General features: G+C 42.0%; 1 protein-coding gene across 2 annotated transcripts in view; it reads right to left on the bottom strand.

Annotated features, from left to right (window-relative positions):
• Positions 1-3,305: 3,305 nt before the first annotated feature.
• The window catches only part of RAPGEF5 (Rap guanine nucleotide exchange factor 5), a 159,782-nt gene continuing 146,966 nt past the window's right edge, over positions 3,306-16,121 (bottom strand). For both annotated transcript variants that reach the window (XM_074537290.1, XM_074537297.1), the window contains exons 24-26: positions 13,999-14,063; positions 8,999-9,053; positions 3,306-5,611 (exon numbers count right to left, since the gene is read on the bottom strand). In XM_074537290.1, the coding sequence (XP_074393391.1) occupies positions 5,493-5,611; positions 8,999-9,053; positions 13,999-14,063 (239 nt within the window). In that variant the 3' untranslated portion in view covers positions 3,306-5,492. The remainder of the gene's footprint in view (positions 5,612-8,998; positions 9,054-13,998; positions 14,064-16,121) is intronic.

Here is a 16,121-nt window from a genome sequence, read left to right on the forward strand (position 1 = left end):
AGTCAATCTCAAGGCCATCAACAGGCCTTCCTCCAGACAAGAGGGAATGCAGGACAACATATCTCTTTCAACAGTTGTTTGTTGGGCCCATCTTTGCAGGCCTCAGTCCTCCAGACTTTAACGACACTGCTCAATTCTTTGAACTCTGATACCACCGCAAGTACTTCCCAGTATTACTGTACCCATGAGTGTAAGGTGCCCTCCCACAAGTCTCCAGTGTGAAATGGTGGGCATTGTAGGGGTGGAAGACTTACCTTCTCTGGGTTTTGCTGTTACATCTCAGTTGCCATGCCATAGCAGCAGACAGCAGGACTCCAGGGCAGAGGCTCTGCGGGGCATGAAAGTCTGCTGGGACGTGAAACGCTGCAAATATTTGGGGGGTTTGGTTTTGGGAACATTGTTTTTCTTCCTGAGAAGAGGAAATCATCCCTACCCGGGGTAGAGCAACAGTCCCCATGCAGATCAGTGCTGTTCTGCATGAAGGGCTGTGCTGGCCCCCAGCAAACTGCCCCCAGCTGCTGCCTCTGGGCTTACACAGCTCCTCTAGGAATGGCTCTTCACAGACCCCTCTGATTACTTCAGTTAAAATTCACAGAGTCCCTTAACCACCTCAAATTGCAGGCCTTCACCAGTCAAGCTCTTCTTGTTGGAGAGAGATAGAAGAGCCCTAATTTGAACAGTTTAGCAAGATGGTCTCAAGAGACATATCTGCAGCCCAGCAACCTCTTCTCGTGACTCTCCTAGCACAACTGGAGCTGTGAGGCAGCTGTCCTCAGCTCCACACCCTGCCATTTGCAAATCATCTAAAAGATACCATCACTCTTCTTGTGAAAGTCTCCCAGCAAGGGCAGTGGAGGGAAGGAGAGCCCTTCCTGCAAAGTTAGCTGCTGGCATGCAGCCATGTGTGGCTTAATTACTGCAACAGGTCTGCAAGTTCTCTCCCAGTCTTCTGGGCTACACCACAGAGAGCAGTGATACCAACGGAGGGACAGTGATAAACCACTGAGACCATAAATTCTTCAGACTGTGCAATTGGATCTGGAAAAGTATGTCTGTCTGTAATGTATCTTTAAACATCATTATGGATTAGTGTCAACAATTCAGGCTTATTTTAAATATTAAGGTTAGAATTCAACCTATCTGTATATTAACAGTGGCACAAACTCTTTCAAGGTCAGGCTTAAGACTGCTTAAGATGCAGACACTCAGAGTCTTAAGCAGTAAGTATTAATTAATTAAGTACTGCCTATTTGTAAAGCACTCTGAACAGCCATCATGTTGTAAGTACCAAGTATTATTTCTGTCTGAAATATCCAGGTTTGGCTTGCTGGTTCCTGGGGTTTGCAAGTGGAAAGGAAAGAAGGACAGGGCAAGCCTCAGCTGCTTTACAGTGCCCTTGCAGCCCATGCTGAGCTCTGCCTTCCTGCTGCAGAGCAGCTCAGAGGAAGGAGGGGAAACAGCAGCATCAGGGATGACTGATGACAGGGGAAAGCATTTGCTGTCCTCAGTAAGAGGATCAAGTGCCAATAAGCAGACTCCAGAGGATATGAAGATGGATTTACTCCTCCCCTCTCCCACAGGGACTTCTCATGGTGGCTCGAGGCCCCTCTTTGGCTGAGTTGTGATGACAGGGCACAGCTGAGGCCCCATTAACATCATTCCTGCTTTTGAAACATTGGTACCAGCAAGTCCCACTGACCAGAGACAGACGAGCAGCTCTGAAAGGGGTCAGGCTCCTGAGCCTCTGTGTGAGCCTGCATCCATCTCACAAATGCAGTGAGGGTCTGTGGAACTGGAGGACTGGAAGTAAAATATTCCACATTGGAGCAATAAGTATGTGTGGTAGGCATAAAGGCACAGAGCTCAGACTTCATTAAGGTAGTTTTTATATTTTGAAAAGCAATATTAAAAAACACTGGAAAATGCAAGATAAACATAACAGTTGCTTCTACAAGTTTTAACCTTGTATTGCTTGGCCATTTTAACATATAAATTATTGCTTACTAGCGCTCATAAATACACGACACAATAATATGTACAGAGGCAAACAAGCATGAAATATGCAAAGGAAAACATTGGCAACATTGATTCTGGTAAATCAGATTATTTCATACATACCAGGTCTCATGATGGTGGATAACTACTAGCTGTAGTCCCTGAGAAGTTAGGTAAATACCTTGATTTGGGGGTTTCTGTTTTATTACTTTTAATGCAAGCTGACACCATTATGGCACTCAAGAGGGAACAGGCAGGTGTTCTTACCTCAGCTCATTGACTTCATCCCAGTCTTTAACAGCGTATAAGATGACAATAAATAGGCTATTCAAATAAATATTACTCTGCTAAAACGTTTAGTATTTACATTTTTCTTTGTAATTTTTACAGCAGAACAGGTCTTATTTCTGATAACACCCTTTCTTTTGCCACTGCTATGCAAATGAAATTTATTGCTATTCAAGATGATGTTGGAACCAAAAAGCTGTGTTAGAGAAACATCTAAATTTGTTGCCACAAAAACCCACTTCAAAGAGGTACAAAGTGACACAGCTCTTTCCTTTGTTCTATCTAATTACTCCTCTTAGGTACTAAAAAAAAAAGTGTGCAGAGTATTTAACCCCAGATGTGATTGTAATAAATGGAATTTACAAGATTTATAGATTTTATACCACATAACCTAATTGTTCTACTGTAGGATGTAAAAAAATCACACAATATCACCAGTGCTGGACCCTGGGAGAGGCTGTATAGTGCTGCCCTTCCCTAATACAGGGTTTACTTCTAGTTCTCCTCTTAACTTCCACATCTTCAAACTGTTTGCCAGTCTGCAGCAAAGCTCTGCAATACTTCACGAAGACATAGAAGGGCCTTTTTTAAATTAGACATATTAGCTACAGGTTTGGGCTATTTACTTTTCCTTTATAGTAACAGTCCTAAGACCCAATTCTCAACACTTAGTTGATGCAGCCATGTTGGATCCTCACACCTGAAACTTAAATCTGAGTTATACAGGCCACTGCAAAAGTAGTTTGCAAAGCTGTGACAAGTTGTCTAATTAGCCACAGCAGAGATAACAAGGTAAATGCTGGCTGTGTGCCTTCAGACTGATTTTATGCCAGCTGCAAGTGATAGACAACACCTGATTTAGTGTGAAATTACAGATGTGCAGAAAGCCAACACCTCAGCTGGCTCAAAGCCTATTGGGACGAGTTAACCCATCCCTTTACTTCATTTTGAGTTGGCAGAGTGAGGAGAGTTCCAGGTAAGTCTATCAGGCTTTCCAATCAAACCCTCAGCACAGAGTCATCTTTCTTTTTTTTTTTTTTATTTTTTTTTTCTTTCCTTCTTTAGTTTTCTTGTCTTTTATTCTTCTCCAACTCAGCTGCTGCTTCATCCACAGTAGCCACCAAAAGTATCACAGAGCCAAATGCAGTGAACTGAGAAACAGCCCCACCTTCTCACCCTGAATACCTCTGAATGCTCCCTCTCCCGCAGATTTCCAGAACAACTTTGTGGACTAGAGTGTTACACCTCACAAGCTGAAGCATGCAGGCTGGTCTACATACAGGTTCCTAAAAATAATGCCACAGTAAAAAAAAATTCACAAGAGGGAGCTCAAAACCCAGGAAAGCATCCAGGTAATGCAGCTATGTTGGGAATTCTAAGTGCTGTAGCCCTAGGAAGAACTGCAGAAACACAAGCAGCAAATTGTATCTGGTTTTTGTTCTTACACTGCAAAAAGGAGCCCACCACAGCTAGTATCTTCATTTGAACAGTTTTGGTCTGTTTGCACAAAAAAGTTATTTACAATATGTGCAGTCACATCTACAGAAGAACATAGGAAATTTTTACTCCATGGCCAGCAAGAGTTTATTTTTTTTTCTTTTTACTGGGTAAAAAGAAATTTCTTTTTTCTTAAAAAAAAAAATCATATAGTATTTGATAATAACAAAGTACAAGCAAATACATTTCTGAAACATCTGTTTCCTTTACAATAGATCTATACAATATTTCACAGATGGGAAAACTGAATGCATTCTACAGATTCCCCCACAGACTACTTGTTAAAGCTGCTTTTTTTTAAAATCCCTTTAAACCAGAGATAACACAATTATGAAGAGCATGCTACTTCAGTATTCCCACATTTTAGTAAAGGAGCATTTTCTTGGAAGTCTTCCTCGTGTGGAAAACATACAACAGAGATGGGCAAGCAATGCAATGTATCCTCCCTGCTCTGTAAAGAGACCTTCACTGTCACTGTGAGTCAGTGCACAAAGACATGCCAAGGAGCATCCTCTGCACATTCCTGTGGCACTCACTGGATCATCTCAGGGCTGCTCCTTAGCACTGGAAACCAGGTGATGGTGGTGCTTGAGATGTAGGTCAGCTGTAGACTTTACTTTAGAAATGCTGCCTCAGCACAGGCCCAGATGCAGTACTTTTAACTACATGAGAATTGTCATGGGGAGGGCTGTGAAAGGGACAAAAGCAGTAAAGGCACTCTGATGCTGAGAGCCTGGTGTGTCTGCAGGTAATTACACTGGTACCCTGTAAGGGGCACCTTTCTGATCTTTACACACTAAAAGCATGTGCAAGTTAGGTGAAATTTTACTTCCTGAAATGGTATTTCCAATGGGGGGAATTAGAAATGTAGATGGATTGAGGCATTTGCCTGTGAATAGATACAAAAAAAAGCCGTAATCCAAGCAGAAAGCAAAGTTCCTGCTATAATAATTTATAACACATTAACTGCAGGAGCCAGTGCTAAATCTGAGATAACTGAAAACGAAGAAAATAATATGTTTTCAATATACAAACAATTGTGTCCATAAATTGCAACAGAAGTGGATTGGCTCCTACAGTGTGTTTTATAAAGCATATTTTTACAGGAGCCATAACAGAGTGAACTGTTTACTGCTGACTTCCACATCACAACACATTCTTGAGTTTCATCTGGTTGCACTGCCTTGTTATATTCCTGCTCCAGGTTGCTCACACATCTCAAACACTATGCTCCAGTGGACTCATGGGAGCTGCACAGATTGCACATTATTTTTGGCAACAATACTTTGGCAGCCTTGAATTAGTGAGGTACATACTGTGGTGAACTGGGAATCAACCCCCTTGCGGCATGTTGCTCGCTGAAATGTTTTGCTGCTGTGACACGATGATTCCTTTCTTTCTAATACTGGCAGAATCTGCATTGAAAGCTACACAGGACCCAACAATATTTTCACAGAAACCAAGCTCCTGAGCTCAAAGGACACTGCTCTGCTGCCTCAGGTCCCAGGGAGCAGCGGGAATGGCACCAAGCTTGCCCTGCAATCCTGCGAGCAGCTCCTTTGCTGGCTCTTGCCTGATTTTCCTGCGCATGTTGTGTGAGCTACTGATAAAACTCAGTAAACCGTTCTCCTATAGGGAAGCAACATGCTTGGCATAAACATTCACTTAATTCAAAGTGCTGCAGTTACAAGGTTACATGAAGCTGTGCACGCTCACGCTCGCGGCTCTATCCTGTGAGAGAGCTCAAACAGAGCCTGCTGGTTGTCGATGACATGCAGGTGGTGGACGTATGGCTTCAGCTCGTGGTGCTCTTTCGAAGGAACTTCATTGCCTGCAAGACAGGAGAAAGGGCATGGATCAGAAAGCTGTGCCTTGCCTGCTGCTCCTCTGTCCTCTGTCACAAAGTCACTGCTGTGCCACTTGCCCGGTGCTAGACAGCCACAGGAAAGACAGCCAGTAACCCAAAGGACTTGCTGCTCAAGTGCAATGAATGAGGTAACAGCTAGATAGAGAGTAGGAGAGAAGAAAAAAAAAAATAGGCAATTCTGGGCAGCCAGCATGCATAAAGGAGGGGGACATGAGGATGGCAAGAAGCTGACTCTTCCCAAGAGGAAGATTTAGTTCTACTGGCAGTACAGGCAGTCCATCCCCTGTAAGGGTGCTTCAAGGTTTCCTTTGTGCTGCTCTGGCAGCACAATGGGACCTTGAGCAGGGGTGGGCAACCCAGCCTGCAACTCTTTAAAATTTTTAACCCAGTCCACAAGACAGCAGGCCCTGGATCATTTTCTTCAGAGCCAGTGAAAGGTGACAGCACAGCAGATGGATATGAAACCTCTTCAAAGCTGCTCTGACAGATCCCTGTGTTTTGATCTGTTAGGCTTTTGATTTCTGATCTTGTAACAGAGACAAAAGTCATGCTGCCATTTCGTGGGAGTTTATGTAGCAAGAGGAATTAGCTGTGGAACAGACAATCTGAAGGGTGGCCTGAATAGCAGTTTTTCTCTGGTACAAGCTTTATCCTCAAAATGGGCTTGTGGGACCTCCCTGCCTGCGAAACCATCCAGCATGGCTGGTACCAGCAGAGACAGATAAAATAAAGCCAAGCCCAAGATCCTTCAAGACAGGCAGAGAAAGCAACATTGCTGACTTCTGGCAGACGAGCAAAGTTGGAAAGCTCCATTCATGTCCATGTCCTCAATATTACCTTAAACTGAAAAAAAAAAAAAAAAACCTTCAAAACTCCCTGAACCAATCAACTTAACTCATACACTTCTTCCCTCTCCTTTGTTTCATTATCATCCTTTTCTCCACACTCTCCAGCTGTATGAGCAAGTTTCCAGGAATCACCAACCCCTTGTTTCTGAAGACATCTCTGTGGTGCTGTGTGGGTCACACGGGATGTGAATGCAGCCAGTTCTGCCTGTGGCTGCTGATGGGGCTCCTGGGCAGCTGCCCTAAAGAGCTCTTGCAGAGCAGCCATCTCACTTGAGCAGTGTTGGAGAGAACAGGAAAATGTGATAAATTTCTGTCAGGATACAGAGCTGACCTTTCTGTTCTGAGGGAACAGGATCCCAGCAGCTGTGCTGCTCATAGTGAAAAACATTTGTATTTCTCATTAACACCTCAAATAACAAAAGCTTGAATTATGTTGTTTTAGCAGGCTGTTCTTCCTCACTTTGGAAATGCTATTATTTGTTTTCAGGATTTAGGTTATAAATGTTATTTGCTTTAAACAGGCATTTCAGTTTTACTTGGAATCTAACCAGTTTCTAATCCAGAAACACTTTGGCCTGCAAGCTTAATATACATGATACAGTTAATAAACACTAATAATATTCCTTGCTTAGTTTTGTTTGAATTTCTTCCTAGAGTGAGATGCCTGCTGCTCCTAGGCCAATCTGGGAATTGATGCAGTAGAAAGATTCACATTCCTGAGAGTAAAATAAGCCCACTAGAAAAGGAAACTGTCCATAAAGTCTCAATAAATATTCAGTGAATTCATTTCATGCCTAAACGAATTTTTGGGAAAAAAAAGTGCCTATAGGGATGTCTGTATAAGCTGCTTTTTAAATGCCAGCTTCACAATAAATCAAGTCTGTGCTAAAATAAAATAACAATTGCCTACTTCAAACTACCAGATTATATGATAAATCTCAGGTATTAACCTTGGATTTATGCTGCAAGACTTACAAAATCACTTGGAAAAATAAAAAAGGCAAAAACAGGATGAAAGATGTGCAGGGAAAAATGCAAAAAACCCCTCACATCACTGAAAGGAAACAATGTTACTTTTCATAATGCCAAATAGAAGATCTTTTAATTTAAAGAGGTATGGTTTGGATTAATCAATATTTCCTTCTATATCTGAATTAAAAGAAGGCACATCTTGCTCCTTCTCCCCTGCTTTGTCTCTTACATACATTTACATACATTTATATCTATATATTTTATATATCTCTTTTTAGAAAAATTACTCAAGAACCATAATACTGAGCAGCCATTGTTTAAAGGTAATACTGTATAGACATGTAGTAATTCTATAGAGCAAATGTTTAACAGAACTCTTAAAAGTACCTATTATTCTCCAAGGTATCTGTATTTATAATTAAAATTATGATTATTGTTCTTTTTGTTGGAGTCAATGCTGACAGCTGCTGAAAAGTCAGTGGAAAAAAGTTATTATTCAACTCTATTTTCCCCAAGGCTGAAGCACAGTTCTGAACTTCTCTTTGAAAAAGAGGTTTTAGTGGCCTCAATAAACGACATATTTAGTGGGTTTGGCTTAAAAACTAATTGCTTCCTAAAGTAGTTCTTCTGTGCCCTTCCTGTATTTAACATCTCTGCAGAGAAAAAGAACACTGAGAAGGAGAAAAGCAAGGTTTCTCCTCTGTAAGCAGCAGAACAAAGAGTGCTGAAGTTTTCTGGCATGGTCCCTCAGGGTTGGATTCTCTAGTGGCTAATAAGGCAGAAACAACAACAAAAATATTTTTTAAAAAGCAACAAAAAAAGTCCTCTGTGCAGCTGAGGCACTCACAGTCCTTGCCTCCAGCACTGATCCTCCAGTGTCTGAAGCAGGCACAGCTATATTTGCAGCTTCCTCTAGAAGAGGAAACAAGCCCCTCATTTCTTCCTACTCAACCACTTTCACAAAACCCCCTGGACCCTCATACCTTCGAGACTTGTACACTTTTGTGAAACGTCCTTAAGAAGCCCAGACAAACAAACACACAATTGCTCTTGGTGAAGAGCTGAGTGAGAAGCTGTGGGGATGAGTACCATCCTTTAGCTACTGGAAGCCAAGGCAGCTGTGAATTCCTTACCAAAACGCTCAGACTGGCAGGAGACTGAGCTAACTCCTTGATAGCTGTGAAAGGCAGAAACAGCAGCATACACCAGGGGCCTCCATTGCTGAGTGCAGCTGGCACAGATCTTACACAGGCTTTGGAAGAGATGGCAATGTTTGCAGGAAAGTAATTTACTAAAATTTGGAAGCTGTTCCTAGAAACATTTTGTAAACTAAAGCTAAAACTGTGGGTTTTGCTGTGTCGATCTTCCAAAAATTATGCCTTCTCTTGCCTATTGGTTAAATAGGTTTTGACCACATTTTGTAGTAAACCTGAGCAACTGGAAAGAAAACGGGGGAAAAACCAAACCAAAAACTCAACAAACCCTCAAGGATGTACAAAGGCAAAAGAAATAGGAAATTTTGTCTACTCACCAAATTGGTTATTTCTGCAATGTCTCAATGACCGAACAGTATCTGCAATCATGTGCTGCAAAGACAAAACAATAAACATGAGTGCAAAGACCTAGGAGAGATTGTGTCATCAGAAAAGCCTGAAAAATCTCCTTGCCCTACACTGAACAGAAAAAAGCAACTGTGGTAAGGCAGAAAATGATGACAGCAGGAGAATCTTTGCTCTTTGGTATCTTAGTGATACCATTTGATGAAACAGGATTAGTCAGGATGTCATATTGATATCACATAGATTAAATGAGAACAACTCCCTAGGAACCTATGGAAAGTGGTAATGAAAAATAACCAAACAATTGCTCATTTTTCTTACAGCAACTTTTATTAAACTGAAAACCTACAGCAAGGAAGGCCTGTGGACTGGGTGAGTGCTTTGGTGTTCAAACACAGCTTTAGTGCATTACCTAAGGTATTGTGTAGTCTGCAGCCTCTCCTTCTGTCTCCACATCTGTATAATTGGACTGTAAGCCTCTCTGTGGCACAGACTGCACCCCTTAGTGTACACTTTTGTAATGCCACCACACTCAGGCACCACTCTCAGCCTAACCAGCACAAAATAAAAGAGCCCACAGCCCAAATGCTGCAGTGCAAACACCTGACAGCTCCACAGGCAGGTACCAAGTAAAACTGTCCTGTAGTCCTGTAAGTATCCTATTTTAACAAAAGCTGGTGCTTACAGGGATATTGGATGTTCACTTACATTAAGTGGAGGAAACAAAAGGTTTAAATTCGGTTTCTCATTCAGGTTCTGGTCATCAATTTATCCAAAAATTGGGATTATTCACTACAAATCAGTAGTGGGAGATTATTCTCACTAGATACTACCCAAAAAGTTCTTAAGCCATTACTTTAAAATTTTTTTACTGTTTCTGAGGCAATTCCTCATCAAATCTAGTAAGTAACAGAAGCAAATTGGAGTTAGCAGGAATGTTCTGAAAGCTCATGCAAACAGCGGATGCTCATTTTACATGTCCCTCAAAAATTATTAGAGGTGGAAAGCATTAACTGTCTTGAGCAGAGTACATTTAAAACCAGAATGATGCAGAAAAGCTCATCTCTCAACATCCTGGGAGTGGCTTACAAGGCTCCTTCACAGAAAAGCTTATCATGAGAGCACATTTAATGGAAACTTCATATTTCTTTCATCAGTAAATCAAAATAATTTTTCTTGTTACCCGCTGTGCTTCATTTGCCATGAAATTACACAATCTCTTGTGCTGATGTCCTTGCACTGATTATAATGAAGTTCTAATGAGATGATCTAGATTTCACGATCAATAATGTGAGTACTGGCAGTACTGAAACTTCCACCAGTGCTGCTGCTGTGATGTTTCCCAGCCAACACTCTGCATCTGGATTTTACAAGTCAGAAAAACCCACACATCACACATACTGTAACTCTTTGCTGTCTCTCCTTTGAAGTCAGTCACTGTGAGGGTTCATCCCAGGACTGGCTTCTGTAGGTGATGCTCTGGTGAGGGAAGAACCTCTTAGTGCAACATTTAAAGCAGAATTGCAGATCCTCTGCCCTTAGTATTCTAATTATGAATTTCCCTCTGGTTTCAATTCTCTGGGACCCAAAAGTAATGCAGAAGTATTACAGCCAATGTATCTGCAAAGCAAATGCTATCTCCTGTCTGCTTAAACAGGTGCTTGAATACTTGCTAGTGTGATAAGTAACACACATTTCTGGTGGCTTTTCAGCCCACCCGGGATCATTAGCACTTTTTTCACTGAGGACAGCAGAGCCTCGGGCTTGGGGTTGCACAGATATTTGGGGGGTGTGGGTTAACCCACAGCTGCACCTACACAGTCCTTACAGCTGAAGGCTCTGGGTAAGCAGGTGTTATCGAAAATGGTAATGGCCATTGACCTGTAATAGAGTTTGCTGGAGTGTGCCTAAGACATGTCATTGCTAAGGCACAGCTGAAGGCTGGAGAGAAAAACCTGAAGAAGCCACATTTTAGTGAAACAGCTAAGAAAATACCACGGAAATTCCTTGAGATGTGACCATGTAAGGCTATATTTTCGTTTATTCCTTCAGATTTAGTTGAAGAACAAGGTATAATACTAAATATTGATCTAACACTATAATAGACTAGATTTTACACAAAATGCAATTAAATAAACCACTGCAACCCCTTCACCTTTGCTAAAGCTAGGTAACATTCCTGAAACAACAGATCACTTCTTTTCCTTCTCTTTGCAAATTTCTTTCTTTACATTTTGAGTTAACTTTGTATCCACTGCTATAATTTCATGTCAAATAAAATCCAGTCATGGTAGGATTGCTGAGATCTAAGAATATAAAATTAGCAGGGATTGTAGGGAGAAGGATCTTTAATAAAAGAAACTAATACAGTTGGAAAAATAATGGTTCAGACTGACAAGTCCTCCTTCAGGTGAGATGTTTAATGTAGAAATGAAATATTTCAAAATAGTAATCCAAACTGAGACACAAGAAACCATCTTTGCTTTGAAATTCATAAGTGGAAATTCTAGTCATTTATGACAGTAAGTTCCTTCCCCAAAGCAGTAATCTGCTATGGTAGAATAATTCCTTTCTTCTTTTTCTGCAACAGCAAATTTGCAGGTGAGGTTCAGTGGCTTGATCCAAATCGAGCAGGAGTCAATGTCAATCCTAATTTTTCTCAGCTAAGGCCAGAAAGTGCTCAGCACTTCAGTACAGAGCACCGAGGAGGGCATTGTTCTTCAGGACAAAGCCCTTACAATTAGAAAAGAAACACGACTGATGAATAGGTGATCACGCGTAATGCATCCTCTGAGTTCATGGCCACTGACTAAATCCAACTGAGCCAGGGTAATACCAGTGAGCAGCCCGAGTTTCCACTACACTGATATTTAAATCTCCCCTAAGCCCCCACTTCCTAAGCTTGCACTATTGCCTGCATTCATATGCACAGGGCTGCATGAGACAGCATGTTTCTGAGTGCGTGATCTGAATGATAATTTGGAGGAAGTGTCAATCAGAACAACTCTCACCCCACAACCATCACCTCAGCCTCTCCCCCCTTGCCATTTAAAATGCCCATTATCCATTTGAATGGAAAAGGTGAGATCCTGGCTCACTGAAGTCAATTAGCAAAGCTCCCACTGCCTCTAGAAACACAATGGAGACAGAAAGGAAAGGGATTCTTACCCCAGGAAGCCCAGCATGCATTAAACATATACACGATTACACAACAAACAAACAAACAAACAAACACAGCCTGCTAAGGCTGGACAAGAATTAGATTCTACATATTCACTAAATAAATATATGGGCCAGTGGAAGGATTTTAATAACAATTATGGTGCATCAAGGGCTAGTTTAATTTACATGTTAATTGGATGCACTTCCAAGAGGCAATGAAGAAGAACATGCTAATGAGTTTTATGAAAACACCTAAAGGTCAAACAGTTAATGGACTTGGAACAAGAAAACCTTTCATTAAATGCAAATTAGTATTCTTGTAAACTCTGCAACAAGAAAAGGTACAGAAATCAAATAGAAAACATGAAAAAAAGGAGCTCAGGTTCAAAAGTCAGAGCCTACATCTGCTTGCAAGTTGAAAGACAACCTATATTGTGATAGAATGTGAAAATAAGTTCAACACCTGGTTCATTAATAACTCCACGGTTGTGTGTTCATTCCCAAACAAGTGTAAACACAGGGAGAAAATAGTTGGGCACAATTCACCAACCAGAGCCATCTGCAATAAGAGTTCCATGGCACACCTGGACAATTGCAAAGAACATTTTGGTTTCTTGGTCAAATACTATAGGCCAAGAAAAAAAAAATTCCAAGCTTCTCTACTCCACCACTGTTCAGATATATAGACTTTGGCTTTTAGTGCCATAGAATCACAGACTAAGCTGAGCTGGAGGGAATCCACAAGGATTCTCAAGTCCAGTTCCTGGCCCTGCACAGCACCATCCCCATGAATCCCATCACGTGCCTGAGAGCATTGTCCAAACTCTTCTTGAACTCTGTCGGGCTTGTGCCATGACCACTTCCATGTGGGAGCCCGTTCCAGTGCCCAGCCACTCTCTGGGTGAAGAACCTTTTCCTGATATCCAACCTAAACCTCCCCTGACACAGCTCCATACCATTCCTTGAGTCCTGTCCTGGTCACCACAGAGAAGAGATCAGCGCCTGCCCCTCCTCTTCCCCCCAGGAGGAAGCTCTAGACTGCACTGAGCTCTTCTCTAGGTTGAACAGACCAAGTTCATGAAAATGTTATCAGAGAAAACCCCCAAACTGAACAAAACCAACCAACCACAAAGCAACAACAAAAACCAAACAAACCACCAAAAACCAACACAAATTAGCAAACTCAAACCTCTCTCAGTAATTCCATGCCAGAGCAGATGCATATGATGCCTAGAGTGAATGTGGCCAAAAATAAATCATCAAGTGCCCTTATGCATAAAAACTACACTAGTGATATTTACAGTCAGTTTAATTTGTACTTCAGACATTATTTTCTTCCTCATTTAACATAGATCAAAAAGTTTAACTTTCATTTAAGATCTCTAAAATTACAATACCACTTGCAGGTGATAAACTAGAGAAAACTGAGGGGAAAAACAAAAACGAAACATAATTCAGAGAAAGCTGAAGCAGGAGAATTTAACTAATATGAAGCAGCCCACGAGGTGATGCAAAGGAATTGATCTCACTGGGTATAAATGAAGAGCGGACTGTGTAGCAGTGATGATGGCCATTACTGGTTCAGCCACTTTACACAGAAGTAGAGGAGAAAGGAAGGAGAAGAGAGAGGAGCAGAGGAAAAGGGAAGGGGAAAGAGACTTGTTTGTTTCGTCCTGCTTGCTCTTTTCTACCCCTGATTATTTCCCCTCGTGGTTCGGCCAGAAGAAAACCTTACAGGTTAAAAGATAAGGAAAGCAAAGGGAAGAGAACATAAATGTTTTGAAAAACAGGAAGGATAAAATTAGCTTACCAGCTTTTCAAAATTAACAAGGTTATCCAGAAACGTTTTATTTCCTTCATGGATGAATGTTACATCTGGGGGAAAAAAAATGAAAAACAATTACTATTCACAACCTCTTTTTTAATGCAAATAAATAAAATTACTAAACAGCAACAAAAAGAAAGAAAAAAAAAGAGGTAAGTATCCCATTAAGGATTGAGACAATATCTTGTAACAGTGAAACAAAAGCCTGGCCTAATGATGACATGCAGAGATTATTAGATAACAACGATATTTACATATTGTTAAGAAGAAGAGTATTTTTAAGTGGGGGCAAGGATTTCTTATTAAACCTGCTCTGTGCTACTTCTGGGATGTATAATATACAGAAGATGGCTGGGAGCAGGGGAGGGCACCCAGAGGGATGGCCCTGCATGGCCAGGGCTGGGACAGGTCTGTCCCTGAGCCCAGAGCCCCACAGGGGCAGAACCACCAGGTGCTGGAGATGGCTCTGACACCCCTTCATCTCCCTCTGTGGGACAATGAATGTGAAGTCCTCCCCAAAGACAAGTCCCCAGCAGTGGACAGCCAGAGAGGTTAATCACAAGACACCAAAGTACAAAGCCTTGAAATAAGCATCATGCCTGGGGAAAACCACTTTTATGTAGTGTTGTTGGAGGGAATTTGTAAAGGCAACAGAAAAGTCAGAGGAAAAGGAAAAGGTCTGTATTTGGCCCCAGGAAGAGAACTGAACACAGTGTAATGAACTGGGGGGGAGGGAATATCAAGCAAAATAAACGTTGCCAAGTTATGATACAATTAAAACAGTAGCTCAAGGCCATTTTCTCTGTTTTTCTAATGTGTGTTAGGTCAGAAGTGAGACCTATCTTGGACATAAAGTACCAAGAATATGAATAGATTCCCTGAGGAAGTGGAAGCTTTGACTTCAGTAGTGCACCCTCCAGGTTGCTGACAGCACAGGCAGGAGCACCACAGCCCTGACCAGCTCTCCTGCATGGCAGGGTTCCCCAGAGATCCATGAGCAGAAAACCCTGGAGGAATGAGATGGCATCCCAATAGCATTACTCCTGAACAGTCCCAGCTGTGGATGCCAGCGGGAGAACAGCACACAGTGAATGGAACAAGGGTCCCTCCCAGCAGAGGTGCCAGCCTCCAGCCCAGCAGCCAAACTGTGCCCTCAGCATGTCCTCATCTCTAGGACACCCTCTGATACCCACACGGACCCCACGGTTTGGGGGATTTCAGGAGAGGAAACCTGCAGAGAAGCTTTGTCACACACGGCCCCCCATCCACCTCTACCTTCACCCTCTCTCAAAGCAGCCAAGCTGATTTATTTCCTTGGATTTCAAAGGCTCACTCTGTGCCTGAGGGGCATTTTGTAATTGCTTGGAATTGAAATGCTAAACGGCTTCAAATGCTGCTGGAAAACCGGGGCTGGGACTCTCCTGGGGGGTGATGCCCCTGCGCCCCTAGGGTTGGGCTGGGACAGACAGGATGCCAACCCGGACAAAGCACAGCACATGCTGCCAAAACCTCCAGCACCTCCCCTACCCCCGGGCTGCATCCCAAAAAGCAGAGGGAAAGGAGGGACCCTCTGCACCTCCTCTGCTGGGCTGCTTGGGGCACCCAGGGAAAGGGACACAGAAAGGACACGACTTCAGGACACAGGCAGTGCTTGTGTCTGTACCAGTCCAGTTAAAAACTGTCCATCACTTCTAATGAAAAACCTATACTGGAAGCAGAAATTTTCACACAGCTTTTTAAGTCATTGACAGCAATGTGTGTATCTCTGAGGGCAGAAGGAACAGAAATTTGCTTTGCAGCCAACAACTAAGAGTCTAGATAAATTCAGTGGAGCAGAAAATTGCATCTGAACTAGGTTATAGGGGTATATCACAGTATTTTATTACACATTTGAAAAATCTGCCTGATTCTCAAAAGCTGTGTCTGTGTGCTGTGAGAGCTCTGCATTTAAATTTAATTAACTTTTAAAAGGACACTCTGAAGTTATTTTCCATAATTTAAGATTTTTCTTTTTTTTTTTAAATTGAAACTACTTTTGTTCCTATTGTGATGAAATACACCAATTTGCCAAGTTATTAATGATTTCTATGTTACCCATTCCTATTCTA

This window comes from Zonotrichia albicollis, chromosome 1 (genome assembly GCF_047830755.1).
Source record: "Zonotrichia albicollis isolate bZonAlb1 chromosome 1, bZonAlb1.hap1, whole genome shotgun sequence".
NCBI classification, from domain to species: Eukaryota; Metazoa; Chordata; class Aves; order Passeriformes; family Passerellidae; genus Zonotrichia; species Zonotrichia albicollis.